Source organism: Neolamprologus brichardi, chromosome 11, assembly GCF_056152115.1.
Source record: "Neolamprologus brichardi isolate AB-2024 chromosome 11, ASM5615211v1, whole genome shotgun sequence".
Classification (NCBI taxonomy): Eukaryota; Metazoa; Chordata; class Actinopteri; order Cichliformes; family Cichlidae; genus Neolamprologus; species Neolamprologus brichardi.
This window is the reverse complement of record NC_142114.1, coordinates 31,154,053-31,177,500: the sequence shown is the minus strand read 5'-3', so window position 1 is coordinate 31,177,500 and position 23,448 is coordinate 31,154,053. Positions and strand designations below refer to the sequence as shown.

The 23,448-nt window shown below is 43.9% G+C and overlaps 1 protein-coding gene across 2 annotated transcripts in view; it reads left to right on the top strand.

Annotated features, from left to right (window-relative positions):
- Positions 1–23,448, top strand: part of cpne4a (copine IVa) — a 95,388-nt gene that overhangs the window by 14,771 nt on the left and 57,169 nt on the right. The window contains exon 2 of one of the 2 annotated variants that reach the window (XM_087848581.1): positions 4,192–4,383. In XM_087848581.1, coding sequence (XP_087704707.1) covers positions 4,213–4,383 — 171 coding nt within the window. In that variant the 5' untranslated portion in view covers positions 4,192–4,212. Of the gene's footprint in view, positions 1–4,191; positions 4,384–13,759; positions 13,838–23,448 lie in introns of those variants that run through there. The other variant, XM_087848582.1, reaches the window with a different exon arrangement.

Below are 23,448 nucleotides of genomic sequence, written 5' to 3'. Positions count from 1 at the left end.
AGGGCTGTAACCTGAGCCAGCTGTGTAAGGAGAATATCTTATATTTTTATTAGAGGATAAGTGTAACTTCCTCCTGTGAAGTGCTTCGGATACCAAAACCTCGCTCTGCCCGGGGTTAATCAGATCAACCCGAGTGCTGCTGATGGGATAATGGAGGGAGGTGATGGAGTGATTGGTTGGGAGTCGAGGTGGAGATACGATCACTCTGTCCTGACCCAACAGAAATGGCTTCCTGTCAGGGCGGAGTTTATCTGCCAGCAGGAGACATGGGGCTGAAGATCAGAGTGCTCATTAATATATATATATATATATATATATATATATATATATATGTATATATATATATATATATATATATATATGTATGTATGTGTGTGTGTGTGTGTGTGTGTGTGTGTGTGTACACATTAGGGTTGCAACAATACTCATTCGATACAGTGCTTTCAGTTCGGTACGCATATGTATGAACAATACAAAATTTTTAATTTATCAACTTTCCTTCTGACGATGCTGTCTGTGTTGAGCGCTCAGTGGATCTGCGTTCGACTACTCCGCCTAGGCTGCACTGTCGAGCGCAGATTCACTGAGCACAGGGCAAGCTAGCAAGACAGAAGCTAAGCTCGTTGCAACATGGCAAATTGAACCTCCCCCACCCTCATTCAGATCTGGCGTTTGGAACTATTTTGGTCTTCATGTGACGTCTGAAGGTAAGCGCGTCATGGACTAAAGTAAAACAGTATGTCGGATGTGCCGCAATGCTCAATTACATGGGTGGGAACTAGTCCGTTAGCGCAGTTAGCTCGTTAACGTGTTGGCCGTCCAGCCCCAGGCACGGGGCGATCTGTGATAACTCTTAACGGAGATTTGCCGTGTTGTGGCGTTAACGTCATTTCAGATTAACGCTGACAGCACTAGTGGGAACACAACGAATGTTTATATATTTGCATATTTACGCAGACATCATCCTAGTGCAAAGACAAGTGGAAGCAGACAAAAACAACAAGCACGCATGCTACAAACTTTACCCGAGTCATTTAGACAGCCGTTAGCACATGATTCTCCTTATGGGGACCTGATATGTTTAATATGCTGCTGAGAATATAGCCCAGAAGAAGCGTATAGTAGAGCTTTTATTTTGGAAAGAGACATTTCTCTGTAATAAACTCTCTTTTCCAAAGATGAGGGATTTCTCCATCAGATAGATTTATTATTTTATTACTTTGCTGTTTCAGCAACATTAAATTTAAAAACCGTACTTTTGAGTTAAAATATATATTTATAATTTTAATAAATGACAAATTAAAAAGGCATGAACATTTTTTTTGTATCGAAAAAATATCAAACCGTGAATTTTGCTGCACCCCTAATAATTAGAGACGGATGCGAGGCTCCTCACAGCAGCAGAGATATAAAAGCAGGTCTCTAATAATCAAATCAATCAGAGCAGTGTCACGGTGAGAGGGTCAGTTATCGCACAGCGAGTCCAGACGTGTGAATTAATTATGTGAACATCGTTTTGAACATGATGTGGTAATTTTTTCTACACTGTATAATTAGATTGTCCTGGATGAATAGAAGTTATTTCATCAAATACAATTAAATGCATGTAATGAATAAAATGACACCGGGTGTAAAATAATCTCTTATTCTGATTTAATTAGCACCAGTTCAGCAGACTCGCTCTGGCTGCTGGTTGCATTCATTCCACTCTGACAGGGAGGATTTCCCTGCAATTATAATATGTAAATCAGTGATGAAATGAAATCACTCTGAGGCTGGGAAATGTCTTGTAAAGTTATTATAAAGTTCTCCTGTCTGTCATAAAGACCTGGAATAATTATTGTGGCTGCAGTTCCTCTGACGTCCACTAGATGATCAGAAGTCTGACGTAGCTAATTTAAAAGAACCCAACAAAATATTATTGCTTCTTTCAGTTAATCCTGCAGCTTCACGCGTGAGCTGGAGTCTCTGAAAGGTGTTTTTTCTGGGTGGTGTGACACAAGGCACAATCGCAGGTCCTCGAGTGGTTTAAATGCTTTTCCACACGCCTCCCTCCTTACTACTCATCTCCACTTCCTGATTCCCTCCCTGTCCTCCATCTGTCCTCCTCTCTTTCATTTTTCATTATCGGCTCCTCAAACACTTCTTTTCTTTTAAGAGAGTCACTGTAGGACTTCATGACGTCGCAGTGTTTTGCAGTTATTGGCACGTTCTTCTATTTTTGTTGTTTTATGGTGGTCAGCTGGTCGGTGCGTCGCTGCCAACTGGGAAAAAATAAAAACAAGAACAAATATTTTAAGACCAAATATAATTGCATAAACTAATCTGAATGAAAAACATAACTCTCCTGTGTTTAATCAGGTTCCATTGTTCTTCCATTGGAGATGCTTCTGTCTAGAGTAAGGCTGGGCGATATGGCCTAAAATTCATATCACGATATAATTTGAAGCATGTGCGGTAACGATATATATCACGATATATTCTTTTCTTCTGTATAACGGATTTTCCTCACTATAAGGACTTAAAATCCTTTAATTTTCTCAAAAATCGAGAGTGTGCCTTATGTATGAATTCTGGTTGTGCTTACTGACCTCGAACCGATTTGGGCAGAAATCTGTTAAAAATGTTTTAGTACAACTTTGGTAAGCCGCACTGCTTGATGGATTGTCAGAGCATTACGGCTGCCGTAGGGAGGAGCTTCACGGAGTAATCTGGGTCCTAAACTCCGTCTAATTCAGGTCCCAAAGTCAAACAACACTAAGAGTTAAAAACGGTCTAAATTCTTTCATCTTTAATAAAATCATCAGCATTGCTGCTTTACCAGGTGTAACAATTAAGTTTAACATCCATGAAAACAGAATTTATTAAATTTAACAGAGTTAGAAGTTAACAGGAAGTTAGCTCGCTAGTTTACGCCTAAACATTTCATACCATGTTCTGACTGAGAGATTTCTGAAACTAATTCAAACGTACAGCTCTGCTATCACTTCCAACATAAATGAAGACAGAAAACTAAACAGCAGTGACGTTTGCAGGGTTACTGAAGTTGGACTACCTGGTATATAATGATGTGCTACGTGTTTGCTAGCGACACAGCTATGTTAGCATAACATTAGCACAGTGTAGCTGGAGGATGAACGCTAACTTTTTTTCCACTCGATAAAAGTTAACGTGAGGGATTCTGGTGGTCAGGGACAAATGCAATTGCATAGCAGGATGCTATACACGGACCAAACTTCAGTCAGGAGAACAACTGAGATAATTCATCCACAATACGAGCTTAGTTATTAATATACTGCAACAACATGGGAACAGAGCAGCTGCAGAGAATTCAGCATTAATGAATCAATGTTACGGAAGTGGAGGAAGCGCAGTTTTTGGCTTTCCCCATATTTCAAAAGTGCTTCATCTCTTTGCTATGACTGTCGCCCCCCGTAATTTGCAGATGATAATGGTTGTAGCCGCTGCGATGCTTTTAACCAAAACAGGCGCAGCTTGATGACATCATCAACATGCGCTATCGCGATAGAGTGGTATAGTCAAAATCTCTATCGTTGGCCAAATTTATATCGTTTATATCGCCCAACCCCTCGTTCCTCTGCAGCGATGTGTATTTGTACTGTTGTAAAAGCTGAAATATCCCCTACTCCCTAAACGGGGTTACTGTAGGATTACAAGCTGGATGCGTGAAAGAATCTGCGTTACAATTCCTCGCATCGGTTTCATCCAATCAGCACAATCCAATGGTGACCATTTTTAAACAGCTGGAAGCAAATGTTTGTTGAAAAACAGAATTTAATAAGCCTGCAGTGGCGATGATGTACGAATTCACAATACAAAAGCTGCATGAATCATTTCTGTGGCTGTTAGCTTACTTACTTACACGGGATCAGGAGGACTCGTGAGCTGGCACTTTGTTGAGTCTCATCATGCTCTTCACTGATATTGTAACAGTGGTGCTTGTTGTAAGTAGTTTTGAGAAGTTTCTGCCCTGGAGAGGATATTTGTGAGGCTGACAGCGGTCAGGTCTGATTCTGGTCAGTACATGAATCGTTCCTGCAGTGAGAAATGGCGTGATGGTGACGGTTCAGTCTTTGAGGCTGACAGCGAAATGTACGCGGGGACTCTAAACGACCTAAACTAAAGGTGCTTAATGCTGCCATTTCTGGAACTTTTCTGCTTCTCCTTCAGACTTCCTGTCCCGCCTCCACCATGAGTGACATCTACGAGTCCGCAGCCAACTCTCTGGGCTTGTTCAGCAGTCCCTGTCTCACCAAAGTGGAGCTCAGACTCACCTGTAAAGGGATCTCAGACCGGGACGCTCTGTCCAAACCCGACCCCTGCATTGTGCTCAACATGCAGTCCCACGGACAGTGGATGGAGGTAGGTGACCATGACAACCACAGTGGTTTGTAATGGTTTTAATGGTGCGTTGTGCTGTTGTTTTGTGCCTGTTTGCTAAAGCTTCAGATTGTTTTTGCATTAGTTTGGGGTTTGTTTGAGTTTGAGAATCTCTCCACACATCAGCCGGTTTCTCAGCCGAGGTTGGAGAACGATGTCGAGTTCAGGGTGAAGGTGAAGGTTCGGTTGTTGCCTAGCAGCCGTCTCACAGTGAAGCAGTGAGGAACAGGTCGTCCATTTGTTCATGTTCACAGGCTGTCACCGTGTCTGTGACGTTAGGAAGTAAAGCTCACGTCTGCGGATGTGTTACCATAGCAACCAAGACCCCAGAGCATTAAAAGAAGTGATCGTTGTAAACCACGACCCTCTAGTTTATTTAAAAGTTCATGTTAGCGCCTAAACATAAAAAATCATACATTTTAAAATAACAATAAGCAATTATGTGTGGAAAAAATAAATAAATGTAAATAGTTGCTCTAAAGTTTTCTCCAAATGCAAAGTTTTAGCTCATTTTTTGTCGGGAGACTAAAAAACATAAAAAGAAACATTAAATAAAAACATTGTGTTCATGTTATATCTGCTGTCTGATGAAGTTTATAGAAAGCCACGAGGATGTTTCGTCCTGTTCAGTGGGCAGACTCTCGGACCTCAGTGAGCTCGCAGGCTTTCTGCTTTGGAAACACCTTGTTAGGGTTGGAGTGAGGATATCTAACAGCTGAGGGTCATTAGTAGGAAGCAGGAAGAGTAAAAACGACTCCGAGATAAAGAAGCTGTGCAGGAACACGAGGACATTTTCCCTCTCTTGTTCTGCTCATCGTTGCTGTGGCTGGTTTGTGTCCAGCAGAGATGAGTGGATATTACATCTGTGTGGATTTTGTCCTCGCACATTATCATCTGTAACGTCACTGCTGCTGATTAAAGGCTGCTCGGCTCCGAGCGCCTGCAGCAGGAGTGAAGCTCCGACAGGTCAGACCACCTTTTGTTTCTGCGCCTTCAGGCTGCGCTGAGCTCAAAGCCCGAAGCCTCGCTGAGTCCTGTAGGAGTCTTTAACGGTCTGAAGAGTGCTGAGAGGGGAACGAGCAGCAGCTGAGAAATAAACAGAGCGAGCTGCGTGTGAGAAACTCACCAGCCTCTTTGTTGTCTTCTTCTGTGATTTCTACTCGCTTCAAGTCAAGTCTGATCATTCAGCACATCTTCAGACAGCAGAGGCTGGACCAACGCGCTCTCTGGGCACGCTCTGTTGCATCCCAGCGCTCCGAGAATCCAGTTTGAGAGCACAGAATTACCATAAAACAAGAAATAAAAAATGTGAAACACAGCAATAAGAACATTAAAAATAAGAATAACCACACAACAAAATTAAACCAAAATAAAAAAACCAAACAGTTAAAAACATCTGGACCTGAGGCCGGTCTTTAAAACGCTCTGTTGGTGATCTGAGAGGAACAACAGCGAAGGACCGCTGGCCTTTGGCTTTTAGGAGAAAAGACAGGAGAGACGCTGCCGGGACGCCGACCTCACAATAGAGACTTAAGAACAAATGAAATCGATCTATTTTCAAAGGCTCGAGCAGGACTGATGTGTTGTCTGTTCTTCGTATTGAACCGTCTGCAGCAAGCTGTCCTTCACAGCATCACTGACCTAAAATCAAGGAGCTATCCATGAAAAGACTCAACCACAGGTTGGACGTGTGCGGAGGAAGGATGCTGAACCTCGGTGAGGGTGAAAGTTTGGGGAGCTGAAGAAAATAACTGCAGTTTGCTTGAACTCGCCACATTTGGGTGGAGTGCTGAGCTGCACCACTGTTACGTTGTCCTTCGGTTTGGACTTTTAAACACAGACACAGCTGGATGCTCATCAGTGCTTACCAATGCAGACTTCCTGACATGCTGTTACTACAGTTATTACTGCAGTTATAACAGGTTGTCTATAATTGAATTCTCCACCTTTTCGTGCACATGTGGCCACTTCTGGTCCCAAAAATCAGCATCACCAAGCTCACAGAGCAACATGGCGCTGCATCAGTGTGTGGCATCGTGGTCCATGACCTTTATGGAGGTTTCGTAAACGACATCATGGACGTCATCTGACGTACTGACTGGGATATAACCAGTGGTCACGAGGGGACGATGTGATTGGTTGGCGAGGGGGGAAGTAAAATAAAAGTCAAATATGTTGGTTGAAGAGCTGAGGCCCAACTTTTACTTTGAAGGTGACCTGTGTCCTGTTTCCTGTTTGTGTTGCCTGTGTCATGGTGGACAGAGTGTCTGCAGAGAGTTTGCTTTAAGAAATCTACGGGCGTCCGCACCCATAACAGCTATGTTTCCTCCAACCAGTCAGAATATACAGTTTTCCCCAAATGATGGCTGCCAGACACGTGACATCACTTCCTGTAAGGTCAAAAACCATGACTTGATCTCTCGAATTCAAGTGCAGACCCAACAGTTTCCTCCTGAGCGGATAAAAACTGATTTTCCCCTCATTTGAATGTAGAGCCAACTGCAACCTGTGTGTGTGTGTGTGTGTGTGTGTGTGTGTGTGTGTGTGTGTGTGTGTGTGTGTGTGTGTGTGTGTGTGTGTGTGTGTGTGTGTGTGTGTGTGTGTGTGTGTGTGTGTGTGTGTGTGTGTGTGTGTGCGTGCGTGCGTGCGTGCGTGCGTGCGTGCGTGCGTGCGTGCGTGCGTGCGTGCGTGCGTGCGTGCGTGCGTGCGTGCGTGCGTGCGTGCGTGCGTGCGTGCGTGCGTGCGTGCGTGTGTGTGAGATCTGGACCAGATCTCCTAAGTGCTCCTCAGGTGTGTAATCAGGTGCTTTCTGGACTCAGGTGTTCCTGTGACAGACGCTGTTATCTGGTTACCGCAGCGACGCTGTAATAAGACCGTCCTCTCCCTCCGCGGCGGCGCTCTTCTTCTTCTCCTCTCAGATATCAGCCATCTGGAGGAGCATTTTTGGATGCAGCTCAGCTTCCTTATTGACACGACAGCTGATGAAGGAGAAAAGTGATCGAATTCTCTGGTGGATTCTGTTTTTCGGGAAACTTGGACGTCGGGTCCAAACACAGTGGGACAGTAAACACAAAAATGAGCCTCTGCTGTGCTTCGTTCATGTCTTATTAATGCAGGAAGGTTTTACACAGTTGATGTGCACAGGCAGTGCACGTTTAATGACCTCTGCAATGGTTAAAGAGCAGCTGCACAGCTGTAACAGCTGTAATTTAAAGCTCCGCCTTTACTAAGAACAGCTGTTCCAGCCTCGTGTGTCGACGCTGCACTTAGAGGAGAAATGAAACAGCGCTCCAAATGATGTCTCTGTCCTTTATGTCAGAAACCTTTTATGATGAACTGGATCGGCCTCACTGAGCACGCTCACAAAGACCACAGATCAGGCTGAGGAGACTTGACCTGACCCCCTCAGAATCAGCTGATCTTTGATTAAAGGATAAAGTGATTGTATAAGAAACCTGCTGGGGGAGGCTCTTCATCAGTTGTTATCTTGGGGACACTGAGCGGGTCATTGTTTCTACCCGGGGGGCAGATGTTGTTGGAGTTCATTAGAGAGAGGGGAGTCCAGCGTGAGCTCCAACTGATCCAGCAGAATCAGAGCACTCGACTGAAGCTGGAGCGAGTGTGCAGGTTTATAACTCTGCTACTGTGCTGCTCTCTGACTGAGTCTCTGCTGCAGCTCCTGTTTTCATCACATCAGGGACTCGTGTGAGGCTGAGCAGATAAACAGCTGCTCACAAAGTGATGCTGGAGTGACGTCTTTAGAGGTTTTTGGACGCACAGATTTGGTCCACTGAAGGACAACGTGGGGCTGTTGGATATAACGATATATATCGGATGACGATATAAAAACGTCTTTTCATTTTACGCTATCGTTTGTTTCGTAGTGTCGCAAAATAAACTGTTTACAGCAATATGTTTTCATGGTTCTGATGTCACTGTAGTTATTATTAATTTCTTAAAGTTCTCTCTTTCTCTTATATTTAATATAACCACACTACAGACGGACAAGCGCCTGTTTTTATGCGTTGTCGTTAGCAACAACGACGGTAACACCATCACGTGTCCGCTGGTTTATTTTCCACATAAACCTTTCACAATAAAGCTCAAGATCCTGTTGAGACTTTTCAAAATAAACTGAATCACGTGAAAGAGCAGATTATTTACGGATGAGAAGTAAAAAAGACGCCAGGTGCTAAAAAATAAACTTAGACTCAAACGTTAGAACAGGCTTTTCCCCGCAGCACGCCGTGTAATAAATACTCAAAGAAAACGGCGCCGTTACAACTTATGTCTAAAAATGTATCGTTTCATGCATCGGTTAAAACACTCGACTCCAGCTACATGACGCACAGCTGGAAACACTTCACACAAGTCGAGCTGCCCGAGATTCACAGACTTTACAGAAAATGTTACATTTTTGTGATTTATATCGTTATCGGACGATAGATGTCTTATATCGGGATATGAGATTTTGGTCATATCACACAGCCCTAAGACGTCTTTTTTTTTGGACGTCTACTGAACGTCTAGTGTTGACGTCTGCTTGGCCTCCGTGTTCGGGCTATTTATAGTCCACACGTGGTCGTTGTGGACGTCTTTTCAACGTCGAACTCATTATAGACGCCGTTTTTATGCTGCTTCTGTTGAGCCATGTTTCCGTCTTCTCTGGAGGCGACCGGTTCATCTTTCTGTAGCTTTGTTTACACATTTGTGCGCGACTCCAGTTATCATCTGACACAATCAAATAATGTTATTGATGATCTGGAACGCTACGCCAGGTCATAACAGTGATGTGTGAAGCAGCGTGATCAGCGGACGTCTGCTTCATGGACGTGGAGCAGAAATGTCCCGAGCTTTACAGGAAGTTCCAACATGTGCTGCTTCCTCTCACGAAGCTTTTCACAATAAAACAGGACACTTGTAAAAATGAACCATATACAGTGGGGCAAAAAAGTATTTAGTCAGCCACCGATTGTGCAAGTTCCCCCACTTAAAATGATGACAGAGGTCAGTAATTTGCACCAGAGGTACACTTCAACTGTGAGAGACAGAATGTGAAAAAAAAATCCATGAATTCACATGGTAGGATTTGTAAAGAATTTATTCGTAAATCAGGGTGGAAAATAAGTATTTGGTCACCTCAAACAAGGAAAATCCCTGGCTCTCACAGACCTGTAACGTCTTCTGTAAGAAGCTTTTCTGTCCCCCACTCGTTACCTGTATGAATGGCACCTGTTTGACCTCATCATCTGTATAAAAGACACCTGTCCACAGCCTCAACCAGTCAGACTCCAAACTCCGCCATGGCCAAGACCAAAGAGCTTTCGAAGGACACCAGGAAAAGAATTGTAGACCTGCACCAGACTGGGAAGAGTGAATCTACAATAGGCAAGCAGCTTGGTGTGAAAAAATCAACTGTGGGAGCAATCATCAGAAAATGGAAGACATACAAGACCACTGATAATCTCCCTCGATCTGGGGCTCCACGCAAGATCTCATCCCGTGGGGTCAAAATGATCATGAGAACGGTGAGCAAAGATCCCAGAACCACACGGGGGGACCTGGTGAATGACCTGCAGAGAGCTGGGACCAAAGTAACAAAGGTCACCATCAGTAACACACTACAACGGCAGGGAATCAAATCCCGCAGTGCCAGACGTGTTCCGCTGCTGAAGCCAGTGCATGTCCAGGCCCGTCTGAAGTTTGCCAGAGAGCACATGGATGATACAGCAGAGGATTGGGAGAATGTCATGTGGTCAGATGAAACCAAAGTAGAACTTTTTGGTATAAACTCAACTCGTCGTGTTTGGAGGAAGAAGAATACTGAGTTGCATCCCAAGAACACCATACCTACTGTGAAGCATGGGGGTGGAAACATCATGCTATGGGGCTGTTTTTCTGCCAAGGGGACAGGACGACTGATCCGTGTTAAGGACAGAATGAATGGGGCCAAGTATCGTGAGATTTTGAGCCAAAACCTCCTTCCATCAGTGAGAACTTTGAAGATGAAACGAGGCTGGGTCTTCCAACATGACAATGATCCAAAACACACCGCCCGGGCAACAAAGGAGTGGCTCCGTAAGAAGCATTTGAAAGTCCTGGAGTGGCCTAGCCAGTCTCCAGACCTCAACCCCATAGAAAATCTGTGGCGGGAGTTGAAAGTCCGTGTTGCTCGGCGACAGCCCCAAAACATCACTGCTCTTGAGAAGATCTGCATGGAGGAATGGGCCAAAATACCAGCTACTGTGTGTGCAAACCTGGTAAAGACCTATAGTAAACGTTTGACCTCTGTTATTGCCAACAAAGGTTATGTTACAAAGTATTGAGTTGTATTTTTGTTATTGACCAAATACTTATTTTCCACCCTGATTTACGAATAAATTCTTTACAAATCCTACCATGTGAATTCATGGATTTTTTTTTCACATTCTGTCTCTCACAGTTGAAGTGTACCTCTGGTGCAAATTACTGACCTCTGTCATCATTTTAAGTGGGGGAACTTGCACAATCGGTGGCTGACTAAATACTTTTTTGCCCCACTGTATAATGCCGATGTTTTTTTACACTTATTAAACTTATTGTACTTCTTTTAAAAGGAATTCCTTTAACTGTTATTACTTTAATGTTTTAATATTTCAACACATTTTAATAAACAACAGTTTTAACATGGTTACAAAAAATAAGTTGATTAATTAAAATAAATAAAGCAGTTAGAGAAACACAGGAAACTCAAGCACTGAACAACTCTGACACTTCTTTATAAATAATCTTCATGTGTATCACCCTCAGGTTTCGGTCACTTCCTGCTCCCAGCCGGAGCGTTTCCTGTGTCGTCGTCTCTGCAGCGTCACAATGAGATGATCTCCTTTTCAAATCTTTTATATAAATTTGGACTAAATTGTTTAATGATTTGAAAGCCCCCGCCGGCCTGCTGAGTAAACAAGACAACAGTTGATATCAGTGCTGAGAGCGTGTCAGCTCATCAGTGGGAAGACAAAGCGAGTGATTGTTGCTGATGGAGTGATTAAGGGGCGAGGGCGCCGCCATTAAAACCCAATCAGCCTCCTCATCAGCAGCTGTGCGTTATTGTCACTTCAAACAGATTTTCCTCTTCTCTGGGAATCGAGCGGCGCTCTGGGGAAACGCTCCTCTGTGAACGCCGCTGCTTTTTAGCCTCTTTCAGCGCCTTGTTTTGGTTTACTCGCACTCTTACCAACGAGAGCTCATTTTGGCTCCACTGAGGCTTTATTTCCCCCGGGGAGCTGGTGTTAATATAACCTGCTGTGATTTTAATGCAGTCTGGAGTTTATGTGGGTCATTTCCACCCCCCTCAGTCATAATTACAGCTGAAATGACCTCCTGATTTTTCCAGTGCCTTCTCACTAATTTAAATCCTAGATTTGAAAGAACTTCTGCCTGTCCTTCTTTTTGAATCAGGTCACCACGAGCACCTCCACGCCATCCTATCTGAGAGTTCAGTCCTTTATTAGAGCAGACTCACTCCCAGCTGCTCTGTTTAAATTACATTTTAGCCTTTAATTATTTACATTCCCTGAATCCTGCCTTTAAATATGTGCTGAACCACCTGCTGATGCACGGACGGGTTTGTTCTGAGGAAATCTCAGAGCTTCTTGTGGAGCTGCACTCCTTCTGACCCACTTGTGACTGTGGAGGCTCCAGTTCACGCTGTGTTTGCCCTCCAGCTCTGCAGCGCCTCCCTGAGGCAGTAGGAAGTATGACACATGATCCGTCTGAGCGTCTCATCGTTCCTAACATACGTCCACTACAAAAGACTGTTGACATCGGCTAGTTTGGGTTCAAACTATAAAACTCTTTTCTTCTAGTTGTTGGGTTGTGATTTGTCTTAAACCCACGTTTTACTTTAAAAAGCTACTAAAAGGAAACTGTGCAGGGATGTTTCACAGCAAATGGTTCTCCAAAAGATAAAAGGATTATGTAAGAACATCAAATAAAAGTAAATATTAAAGTTGAGTATAGGGCTGCCACGATTAGTCGACTAGTTACGATTACGTCGACTATTAAAATTGTCGACGACTGATTTAATAGTCGACGCGTCGTTTGAAGCTTTGTAAGATCCCAAAAGACGCAGGAATAAGTAGTAGGATTTAAGAGTGTAATAACGGACTGAAACAGAAGATGGCAGCACTGCATGTACAAGGATGCCAGCTGCCGTTAAACCCCGAAGAAGAAGAAGCTGTGTCCCAGAATTCATAGCGCGGCCCAGCTCAGTTTCCAACAATGGCGGCAGCTAGTTAGTTTTAATATTACTCTTATTATTCTTTCTGGGTCACAAAATAAACGTTTAACATATTTTCAGGCGAGAATGTAGCTGTGTAAACCTCAAATATCTGCTCAGTTTATCAAGACACCACATATTTTCAAAAGCGCTCCGACGTTTTCGGAGACGTCTGTTAGCCACTAGCTCGATAGCTAGCCGGGGGCTAGGCTAACTAGAGCCGTGAGAACACCGGACTCCCGCTAATCGTTTTCAAACCCACCGCCGTCTTTCGCTACTCAGGTTAAACATGATATATAAGTCACTTAGATAACTTAAAAATGATATATATATTTTTTTTTTAGTATTTTATTTGTTCCTGAGTAAATCGGTTTGGCTGAGATTAAAGTTATAGTTTTTACACAGCTGAATAAACGTCAAGCAGACAGCTGATTATCAGAAGTGTGAGATGCTGGAGAATTTACTCCGGTGTCCTGTTATATTTTAGATAGCAAGGAGTTTATTAAACTTCACCGAAACAATCTGCAAATGTCATTAAAATTTAATAAACTATCATCTTGTCTTTATTTTTAGTTAGCACATACCTTAAACACTTAAAGCTGTAAGCTAATGATAGTTATATAAGAGCAGATGCTGCTGGTATAATCGGTGACTAGTCGACTATCAAAATAATCGTTTGTGGCGGCCGTAGTTGAGTTATAAACCGCTTTAATGTCGCTTCTGTGTTTGGTGCTGAGTCTCCATCCACACGGTCTGATTCAGCTGCATGACAGGAAACGCCTCCTGTGACCCACCACAGCGTCGCCTAATTAAAACAGTCCAGTTTATTCAGCTGCTGTGAAGGAGGAGATGATCTACTGGGACCAGAGACGTTTATTCCTGCTGTACAGTTGAACCGTGGGGTCTGTGGGACAGACTCGCGCTGCAGGGTACGCCACGTCTGTTTCGTCACTTAACTCTGAGAGATAAACAAACAAACATCCTGATAGCGCGCTCCTCCCACTGAGGGAGGAGTGATCCAACATACAAGAGGATGGAGGAGATCGGCGCCTCTGTGCAGGAGCCCTGCTGCGAGTGGGCCGGCGTTGTTCTCGCCGCTGTGGTGTTTGAGTCTCTGGTGTCAGCGGGGATTATGATCCGGGTGAGCTCTTAATGCTCGTTCAGGGCCCAGCGATGCCAGTAAGTCATTAAAGTGTAATGGTGGTTTTATTATGATGTTTGCACTGAGGCTGTGGTTATAAATGTTTTATTGGCCCGGGGACTGTCTTTAGTGCTGTGGACGCCCTCTCTCCTCCCTTCAGTTAAATCTAATTTCATCTGAAGCTGCCTGAGCTGTTTAGTCAGCTTCAGTTTGGACACTGACAGAAGCCAGTGAGCAGATTTCCTTCAAAACGCGTGTCTTTAAAGCAGCCGTTTGTCAGGACGCACATGTTATTCATGAGTCTACAGCTGAGCAGTGTTTGTGCTGGATGTGTAACATGCAAACAGGTTTCTGTCCTCGCTGACAGACGCAGAGTAAGCTTGAGAGTGTTGGCTCAGTAATGTCAGCTGTGACATTTTCTGCTCGTCGCTCTCTGTCACAGAAATCTTCAGGGATGGAAGAGTGAAGCTGTAAGACGACAACACAACAAAATAGCTGCAAAGACACAGAAACTACAAAAACAGACACAGCGAGACACCGAGTGCCCGCAAAGAGACGCCAACCGAGCTCAAAACAGACACGATAGAATAGAAATCATCACAGGCTCGCAAATGTAAACTGCACTGGAGCTCAGTTTAACATTTATTAGTGTGGAAATCCTGCTTCTCACATACAAGGTCTTAAATAATCAGGCCCCATCTTATCTTAATGACCTTGTAGTACCATATCACCCTATCAGAGCACTTCGCTCTCACTCTGCAGGCCTACTTGTTGTTCCTAGAGTATTTAAAAGTAGAATGGGAGGCAGAGCCTTCAGTTTTCAGGCCCCTCTTCTGTGGAACCAGCTTCCAGTTTGGATTCAGGAGACAGACACTATCTCTACTTTCAAGATTAGGCTTCAAACTTTCCTTTTTGCTAAAGCATATAGTTAGGGCTGGACCAGGTGACCCTGAATCCTCCCTTAGTTATGCTGCAATAGACGTAGGCTGCCGGGGATTCCCATGATGCACTGGGTGTTTATACACCTCTCTGCATGTGATCATTAGTTGTTATTAACCTCTGTCTCTCTTCCACAGCATGTCTTTATCCTGTCTTCCTTCTCTCACCCCAACCAATCACAGCAGATGGCCCCGCCCCTCCCTGAGCCTGGTTCTGCTGGAGGTTTCTTCCTGTTAAAAGGGAGTTTTTCCTTCCCACTGTCGCCAAAGTGCTGCTCAAAGGCGCCATCTGTTTGTGTTTCTCTGTATTATTGTATAGCTCGTCACAGGTTATGAGTGAGAATCGGCCTCTGGGGCAGTAAAATGAAGCATAGTGTAGTTCCTCTGACGTCCAGCAGAGGCAGCAGTGAGTCAGTCCTCATGTTACTTTGCAGCAGAAATAAACATGTTTACAGCCTGACACACAAACTGCTCTCACTCCCCCTTTATAACATCTGTACGGGAGAGAGGATGTTTATACACTCACCTGTTTAAAGTTTGCATTATTAGGGGCGTGGCCTCTTTGACTGACAGGTGGATGCAGTCGCTAACTGTGTGTTAACTAATCAGCTTATTCCCTGAACTGGACCGTTTGCGTCCTTTCTAATGCAGCTATCTGACCGTGAACACGTCTGCTGTGAGGTCCAGTCTGTCAGCGATCAGCCAGTGTTGCTGATAAAGTGATAAAACTGGTTTTTACTGACCTGTCCAACTTCAGTCAAAGTGAAATAATGTAAAGTGAGTGTAACCTCTTCATTGTACACCCGTTTTACAAACGCTCCCGTGTCGTGTTGGCGTCGTTCTGCTGTGCAGGAAGGACGACCTGCAGCTGGGCCCATTTTTCTGCAGCAGGACGGCGAGGACAAATGTCTTAAAAACCACAAACACACAAAGGACGGAAGATCAAATGATCACAGAGGAAGATTCATTTTAACAGCGTCGACACTAAAGACCAAAGAGGGGCTGTTTGTGTGTGCAGGGCTGTGATGAAGACTCGCTCAGACCTGGTTTCTGGTCTCTGTCGTCCCACTTTGTGTTTTTATTTTTAGCCGTCTGGGAATCCAGCTGAAATGTCGCTCGGTGTCCGCACAGACACACACTCCTCCTCTTCCTCCCCTCTGTTCTCCCTCCACACTCGCTCTTATTCTTCCTCTCGTCCCACTTTCGTCTTCGCTTCATCTCTGAGTGTCTGGCTTTCTGTTCAGGTTCGCGTCTTTCTGCCGAACGTGACGGGAGGTTGAAGAGGAGGTGGGATGGCGTCACAGAAGAACGATTTGCTGTCTTTGTCTCGGCAGAGCTGAGATGTGGAGAAAGACGACGCTTCTTGTTCTTCAGATGCAGATTAGATCAGACTTTGAGGGATTGTGTGTTTCCTGAGGTAGATGACAGGACGTTTGTGCACATCTAGAATCACAGCACGTGTTTCCCGGCTTTCTTTCCACTTCTCAGTTTTCTGAGCGTTTGGCTGAAAATAAAAATGCAAACTTAAACAGAAGCTGTGAGCTTTGGGTTTAGATGCAAATCACTTTCCTTTGCATTTCAATTTGAAGCTCTCGTCATCCGCTGAGCCTTCAGTCGTGATGATAATGTTTGGCTGATCTCTCTCAGGTCCGTCTCTGCACCTCTGAACTGCTTTCAATGCAGATTCATCAGAAATGAGATTTTAGAGATTTTGAACGTGGTTGTTGTTGCAGAATGTGCTGATCTGCTGGATTTGCACACATAACCATCTCTGGGGTTTACAGGAAGTGATCAGAAGCTGTGTGATGATGTCATGCCAATATGACCGAAATCTGTGAGGAATGTTTTCAGCACCTCGCTGAAGATTTAAAGCAGCTCTGAAGAAGCAGGTCGAGCCTGATGATGTGGCTACGAGTGTATACAGACAGGACTGAACGCACAATCAGGCACAAAAGGGAACAATTTGAAGTTCTCATTATCCGCAGACAGAACAGGAACACAGACAATATAATAACTGCAGGCGTCGCCCCCTGCAGGCACTAAAAATACTGCAGGTTTAAGCGACCCTTATGTTTGGTTCAGAAACTCCATCTTTTTTAAGACGATGACACTGTCACTACCCGATCCGTACCGGAAACCCGATCGGTACCCCGCATGCACGAAAGGTGTCTACTTCCGGTAAGAGCGTTTCACGATAGTTACGGGTCAGAGTATCTGTTAAGATGTTAAGAATAATGAGTAAATCTTAAAATGTTTTCAATAATGAAACATTTCAATATAATGTAGACAAAAACAAAAAATAAAAAGATAGTTACGGATCAGGACTCCCCGATCCGTACCGCGCATGTGCAGATGTTTTCTTCTTCTTCTGTTCTTTTAATGGCAGTTTACTCCCCAGTGTACGAGGATACTGCCACCTGCTGACCGAGCGAATGAACCCTATTGTAAACTGAATTGGCATCATTACAAACGTGTGTTAAATTTGATTTAGTGATAGTCGAGTGTGTTTATGCTTGTCTGTGAGGAGAGGATTGACTGGAATAGTGATGATGATGTCCACTATCACTGTCAGTTGCCAGTAAACACTTCATCTGGCTGCTGAATCTTCACGTGACACATTGCTAACTCTGTATTATTAACTCTGTCATTAGGCGCCATTCTTCTTATTTTACGGCGCTGTTGTTCAATCGGGGAACGCTCTCTGTTGAGGAGAAAAGCATGAACTTGTTTGTATACGGATTATCCATTGTTTAAATGTCCCGGTAGTCGGAAAGGAGGCAGAGCTGTTGAGAAATGCTAGGAGCTAACTGGGCGCTAACCGTATCATTCAAATATACTGAATGTCGCAATGTTGGCAAAGAGAGGAAGTGATGTAAGATTTGCGCATGCGGGGTACCAGATCGGGTTTCCGGTACGGATCGGGTAGTGACAGACACAGAGGTAGGGAATCAGTGGGAGGAGTCAGACAGGAAGACACAAGGAAGAGGAACTGTCAAAGTAAAACAGGAAATGGAAACCAGGAAGACAGACACAAGAAACTAAAATCAGGATATGGAAAAAAATCAAACCTCTTCCATGATCGCCACAATAAAGTGCCCTGTGGGGCTCTATTGTAGATGAATAGTTATTAGTGATATGATGATAGTGTACCGCGTCACGGCTCCAGCAGCAATAAAGACTGTAGATTGTCCGATGGTCACGATGAGATTTAAATTAAATTTGTATGTAAATAACAAAGTGTGCGCGGCGTCCTTCAGCCTCTTTGTCTTTGTTACAGATCTAATTTAAAACAACGGCAGCTGTGTTTTTGTCAGATTGTAATTTTAACCACGAATCTTCACACCTCCCTTTCACACAACCCCCACAATCATCACGCTCAGACGTATATATGGATGTGCATTAAGACCACATTTTATTTTTATAGTGCTTTTTTGCTGCTGCTTCGTTAGAGAAGCTGTGAACAGGAAAAGTATATGAACACGTCTCAACATTAAAGTAACACGCCAGCTTTCCTGTTTCCAAGCTCCGAGCGCTCGTTGTAGTGCGACTGGGAAGAAAGTTCATCTGGATCTATTTCAGAGGCTTCGAGTGTTTTTGTGTTGCTGCAAAGAAGATTTCTCTGAGGAGGCGTGACAAACTTCTCCATCTTATCTAAACACAAATGCATTCCTGGGATCGTATAAGTGTAAGCTGTGTGTGGACATCAGGTTTGAAGCATTTAGATCAGGCTTGTCAAACACGAGGTCTGTGTGACCCGTCAGGTTCACTCGGGCCGTCGGTCAAAGTGAAAAACAGCTCAAAGAAATTGACAGGTGTGTTTGTTTTGGCGACTTTGTTAGCAGGTGCGGGTCGTACCTGCAGCTGTGGGGAGGCCCACCATGACATCACCGCCACACTCTCTCACTGAGATGCTTAAAGTGATAGTTGAACAGGTGATCTGAGGCTCACCTGGAGGACCAGAGGAAAAGGTTTTGCTCCTGATGCTTTAAAAGCACGAGGCGCTCAGTCTGTTTGTGGTCAATTTCTTCTCTCTTTACTGCCCCCTACAGTTCAGACTCTTGGGGCAGGCTGACGATGTTAGCGAAGTTTGATTTAATGTTTTGGTGGAAATAAGTTAATGGCGCTCTGCTCGCTCTGTGCTGACACACTGAGGCGTGTGAGGCTGGCTCTCAGTACATTTTGTATTCGTCTCATTTTAGATTTGTGATCAGTTCACGTGTCGTTGCTGTTTAGCTTTTAGGTTAAAGGCAGTCATTTTTTATTGTTTCCTTGGTTTCTGTGTTTGGGTTCTTGCATCGTTCATCGCGTGTTGGGTCTGCTAAGCTTGTGTTGTCATGTCTAGTTTCACTGTTTCCTGTTTTATTTTGAAGGATTCTTGTGTATTTAGTTCCACTTCCCCTGTCCTGTCACTGGGCTCATGTCAGTCAGCTGTTCCTCTGTTTTCAGTGTGTCATTGTCACATCGTCTGCTTTGTTTTCAGAGTTTGTTTTCTCATGTCAGGTCCTGTTGTTTTCATTTAATTCAGCTCCCAGTTTAGTTTTTTGTTTGCAGTTATTTGGCTTGTTTTTTTATTCAAGTCACGTTTTTGTGAATCACTTTGTGAGTTTTATCTGTTATATTAATAACATTTTACTGGAACGGACGCGGCGTCGCAGGCATGGCACAGGAGCGGGATACATCTGATCACGGATTTGTTCTTTGGCATATTTGCATCCTTTGAATAACTACCAGGGAAATTTACACACACACACACACACACACACACACACACACACACAGTGCAGATAATAAGGACATCATTTCCCAGATTTATGGATTCATTCGTGAGCTGTAGCCTCATCAGCAGACCCTTTCAGATGCTGACACTGGCTGTGCGTCGCCTCCATTACACTAAAATGAACTCTGCCATGAATCAGCTTCTATCCTCCTGTTGTGCTCACGCTCAGCGCTCAGTGCATTCTGGCTTTTAGTCGGATCCTCTGACTGCCATCATTACTGTGAGAGCTTCAAATGCTACCTGGTCAATAATGATCTGTAACGCCGTTTCTCTCGCTCTTCATCTTCTTTCTGTAAACTGGGACGGTGTTGAGTCCCCCCAGGTGGCCCAGGGATGTGACATTTGAGGTTTGGGAAATTAAATATGAACTAAAAGGAACCAATGATGATGATGATGATGTGTGTTTCTTTTTGTTGAGTTTTAAATCCTCCCTTTTTAATGTCATTCATATTCACACACTGACCGTATCTGGACAGAACGGTAATCTGTGGTAATCTGAGTATTACTGTATAATCTGACTACATTTAATAAAGAAGGAAGTCTCTCAGGAAGTGCCCGCCCCTCAGCTTGCAGATGAGCTTCATGGATGAGATGATGTGTGAGAGGAGAGCAGTTTGAAGATTTGAACATCCTTCGCGTTCTGTCCCGTGTTTGCTGACGCAGACGCCATGGCGTGAGGAGAATGTGGACCCAAATGCAGCCACAGAGACGAGGGTGGATGATAACAAAAAGTGAGCCTTTATTTCTGGCAAAACACTGCAAACAGGAGGAAGTGAGGAAACTAACAAAAGCCCAGACTGGGGGAAACTAAGCATAACACATAACCTGAGGACGAAGACCAGAAGCAAGGACTGAGAAACCAGGAAATGCAGCACGGAGGAAGAGGGAGGAACGGAGGGAACACAGTAGGGGTGGGGAAAAATGGATACTGTGTAGCATGGTGATATTTTGTTTCTAATAATGTATGGATACAGGGACAGCAGAAATCGATACTTTGTTACAAAAAGGTTTTTGTGCTCTGACTTCAGAGCATGTTGATCCTTTTTCTGAGCAAGAATCCTGACATTCCTTCACTGTCCAAATGTGTTTAATAAACATGACAGTTTACTTATTTTAATTTAAGACATGTTTTATTTTAATGAAGTTTAAAACTTTTTTATTTAATGTAAAATTATATTTTGTTTTAATTTACTTTCAAATTCTTCAGTTGCTGAAGGGGCTGCATAGTTTTCATAAACTGCATAGTTCAGAATAGCTATAATTGTACCAGATGGTTGATTCAGTTAAGTTGGACTAGACTGTAATACAAACCGTTCAGTTTGTCAACAATAAAACTGAAATGAGAGAAAGACTGAGTGTGAGACTTTGATATTAGAGAAAATGAATATTGATAAAGTTTACCTTTATGTACAGAATCTGAATATCGCAAAATATTTTTAAAAATTGCGATAATATCGTATCGAGGGATGTATGGTGATTCCCACCTCTAGAACACAGCTGTAACAATCGGACATGACGAGACCGGGAGGAAGCAAAACCGAACACACTGACACAGGACGCAGACTGTCAAAGTAAAACAGGAAACGCACGAACACAGAGGCAACAACGGCTAGACGTAACACAAGGGACACAAAGGAGGCGCAGTAACAAACCCTGAAGACCAAAAACACTAAACAATGGCTAAAGGACATGAAGCCACTAAATCACAGAATGCAGGTAATAGCAGCACAAACCGAGTCTCCAGACGCCAGGGTCACATTGGCTTGTGTCAGGTTTTGCAGAGAGGACGGGTTCTTGTGGTCTGTGCTTGCTTCAGTCTCTTGGTGTTGTGGGACGCCTCCTCGACCTGGATGCTCTCCCAGTGTTGCTCGGTCTCAGCTCTGGGAGGGGGCGGGGTCTGTTCTGGTCCTGGAGTCCAGCCCGGTCCAGTCCAGAACTCGGTTCTCGTGTTCTTCTGTTACGTTTCAGGGTTGCTGTCGCAGCTTTGGTGGCTCGCTTGGCAGCGTCCAAAGCCTTGCTCATGGGCACGTGTGGAAAATGAAACATTTATTGGCTTCCATGTATTAGACAGTGCTGCTGATACAGTTCATCGCTCACAGCTCAGACTCTTTGCAGTGAAACGTGCAGCAGCTGAATTTATGAGCGGGACCTTCAGCTTCGTGCTGACATCTTCTCTTTATCATAAACTGCTCATTTGTTTTACAGAGGAAACAAAAAAGCCTCGACGGATGCTTGAACTTCTGTTTCTGACTAATGAGAGACGCCGAGACTGCAGATCTTCAGGACCTTTTGTTTTCACATCAAACTGCTGAGTGAACCTGTGGGATGATTTCCTGCTTTCAGATGTTTCGGAGCCAGCGGAGCTCTTACACTCGTGCTCAGACACTCGCAGGACGTCGGGTTTCCTCTCACGCTGGATTTCTTTTCAGCTGATTCACCATCTGTCCCTTAAAACGAGGAGACGAGGATGACTCTGACTGTTGGACGAGGACTTCGACTGCACGCAGCGTCTCAGCAGCTCGCTGCTAATTTAAGACTTCATCACTTCCTGACCACAATCACTTTCCTGCTCTGACTTATGGATCAGATCCCACACTGTGATCCTTAGAGCTGTTTTACACCACAGGAAGTGTGGACTCACACAGTCAGTCACACACTGACTGTGTGAGTCAGTAGGAGAAAAAACAACGTATATTGTACTCGTACTCTGATTACTGTGGACGTACATCTCCCCACAAATTGATGTGTGCTGATAAAAACAGACTGAATCCATTGAAAATACATAGAAGTGATGAGTTTGTGGAAGCCGCCATCTTGCCCTTCATGTTGAATGTAGTGGTTCCACATCATATGTACTCTTAGATTTAAAGATCACAAGTAGCTCTTTTAAACGGTGACCATTTAACATTTGTACGTGTACAGATTCAATTGAAGTTTCAGTTGAAGACTCACCTGTTCTCAGCTGCATTTGAATAAAACACCAAATCCAACAACACCTGGTGATAAGCTAACATTATACCAGCTAATGTCACGCGTCCTAAAAAATAAACAGTTTGATTACATTCTCACATCGTATGTTTGTTCACTAAATGTCCAAGTTCAACAATATGAGATCCACGTTAAAGACAGTTTTCATAACACAGACTAACAGAAGCTAGCAGAAGCTAACGGAAGCTAGCGGAAGCTAGCAGAAGCGAACAGAAGCTAGCAGAAGCTAACAGAAGCTAGCAGAAGCTAGCAGAAGCTAACAGAAGCTAACAGATACATCATAACATCAGCACTTACTGACGGAAAAGTTCAGGATGTTTTCACAGGTCAGACAGAAGTGAGCTTCACTTTATCCTGTTTTAGATAAAAAGATTAAAAAGAAAACAAAAACCAACCCTCATTTGAGTTTACGTTTATTTAACCCCAAAAAAAGTTTTCATTGATGTAATTTACACAGAAAAATAATTAAGTAATAAAATAATGTTGAAGTTTAAAACAAAGATTGAGAAAAAGAAGAAAATCTGAGACTGTGCCAACAAAGCCTGCCCTTCAAAATCGTCACTAGATGCAGTGATGTGGGACTGCACTGGGTGAAATGCTCCCTGTTAGCCCAGGTTAGTCACTCTGACTCCCCCAACGTGTGAAAACTATGACCTTCAACTTGAATTTGATTTAGAAAGCAGACACCGTCTCGGACTGCAAACTCAGGCTGGCGGGCTGGATGCTGACCTACGATGACTCCAGAGTTCAGGCGGTTTTTGCTAAAATTTCTCCCAGAGACGCCGCGGGCGATAAAGAGGGACTCAGCATTTAGAGTCTGAACCTGAACATGCTTCTGATCTGTAGCTCTTACCTTTGATGGTTGCTGGAGTCCTTCAGACTTCTACACGATGCTGCTTCTGCTGCACCTGCAAGTGTTCTAAAAAACCGATGTAATGCAGTCATG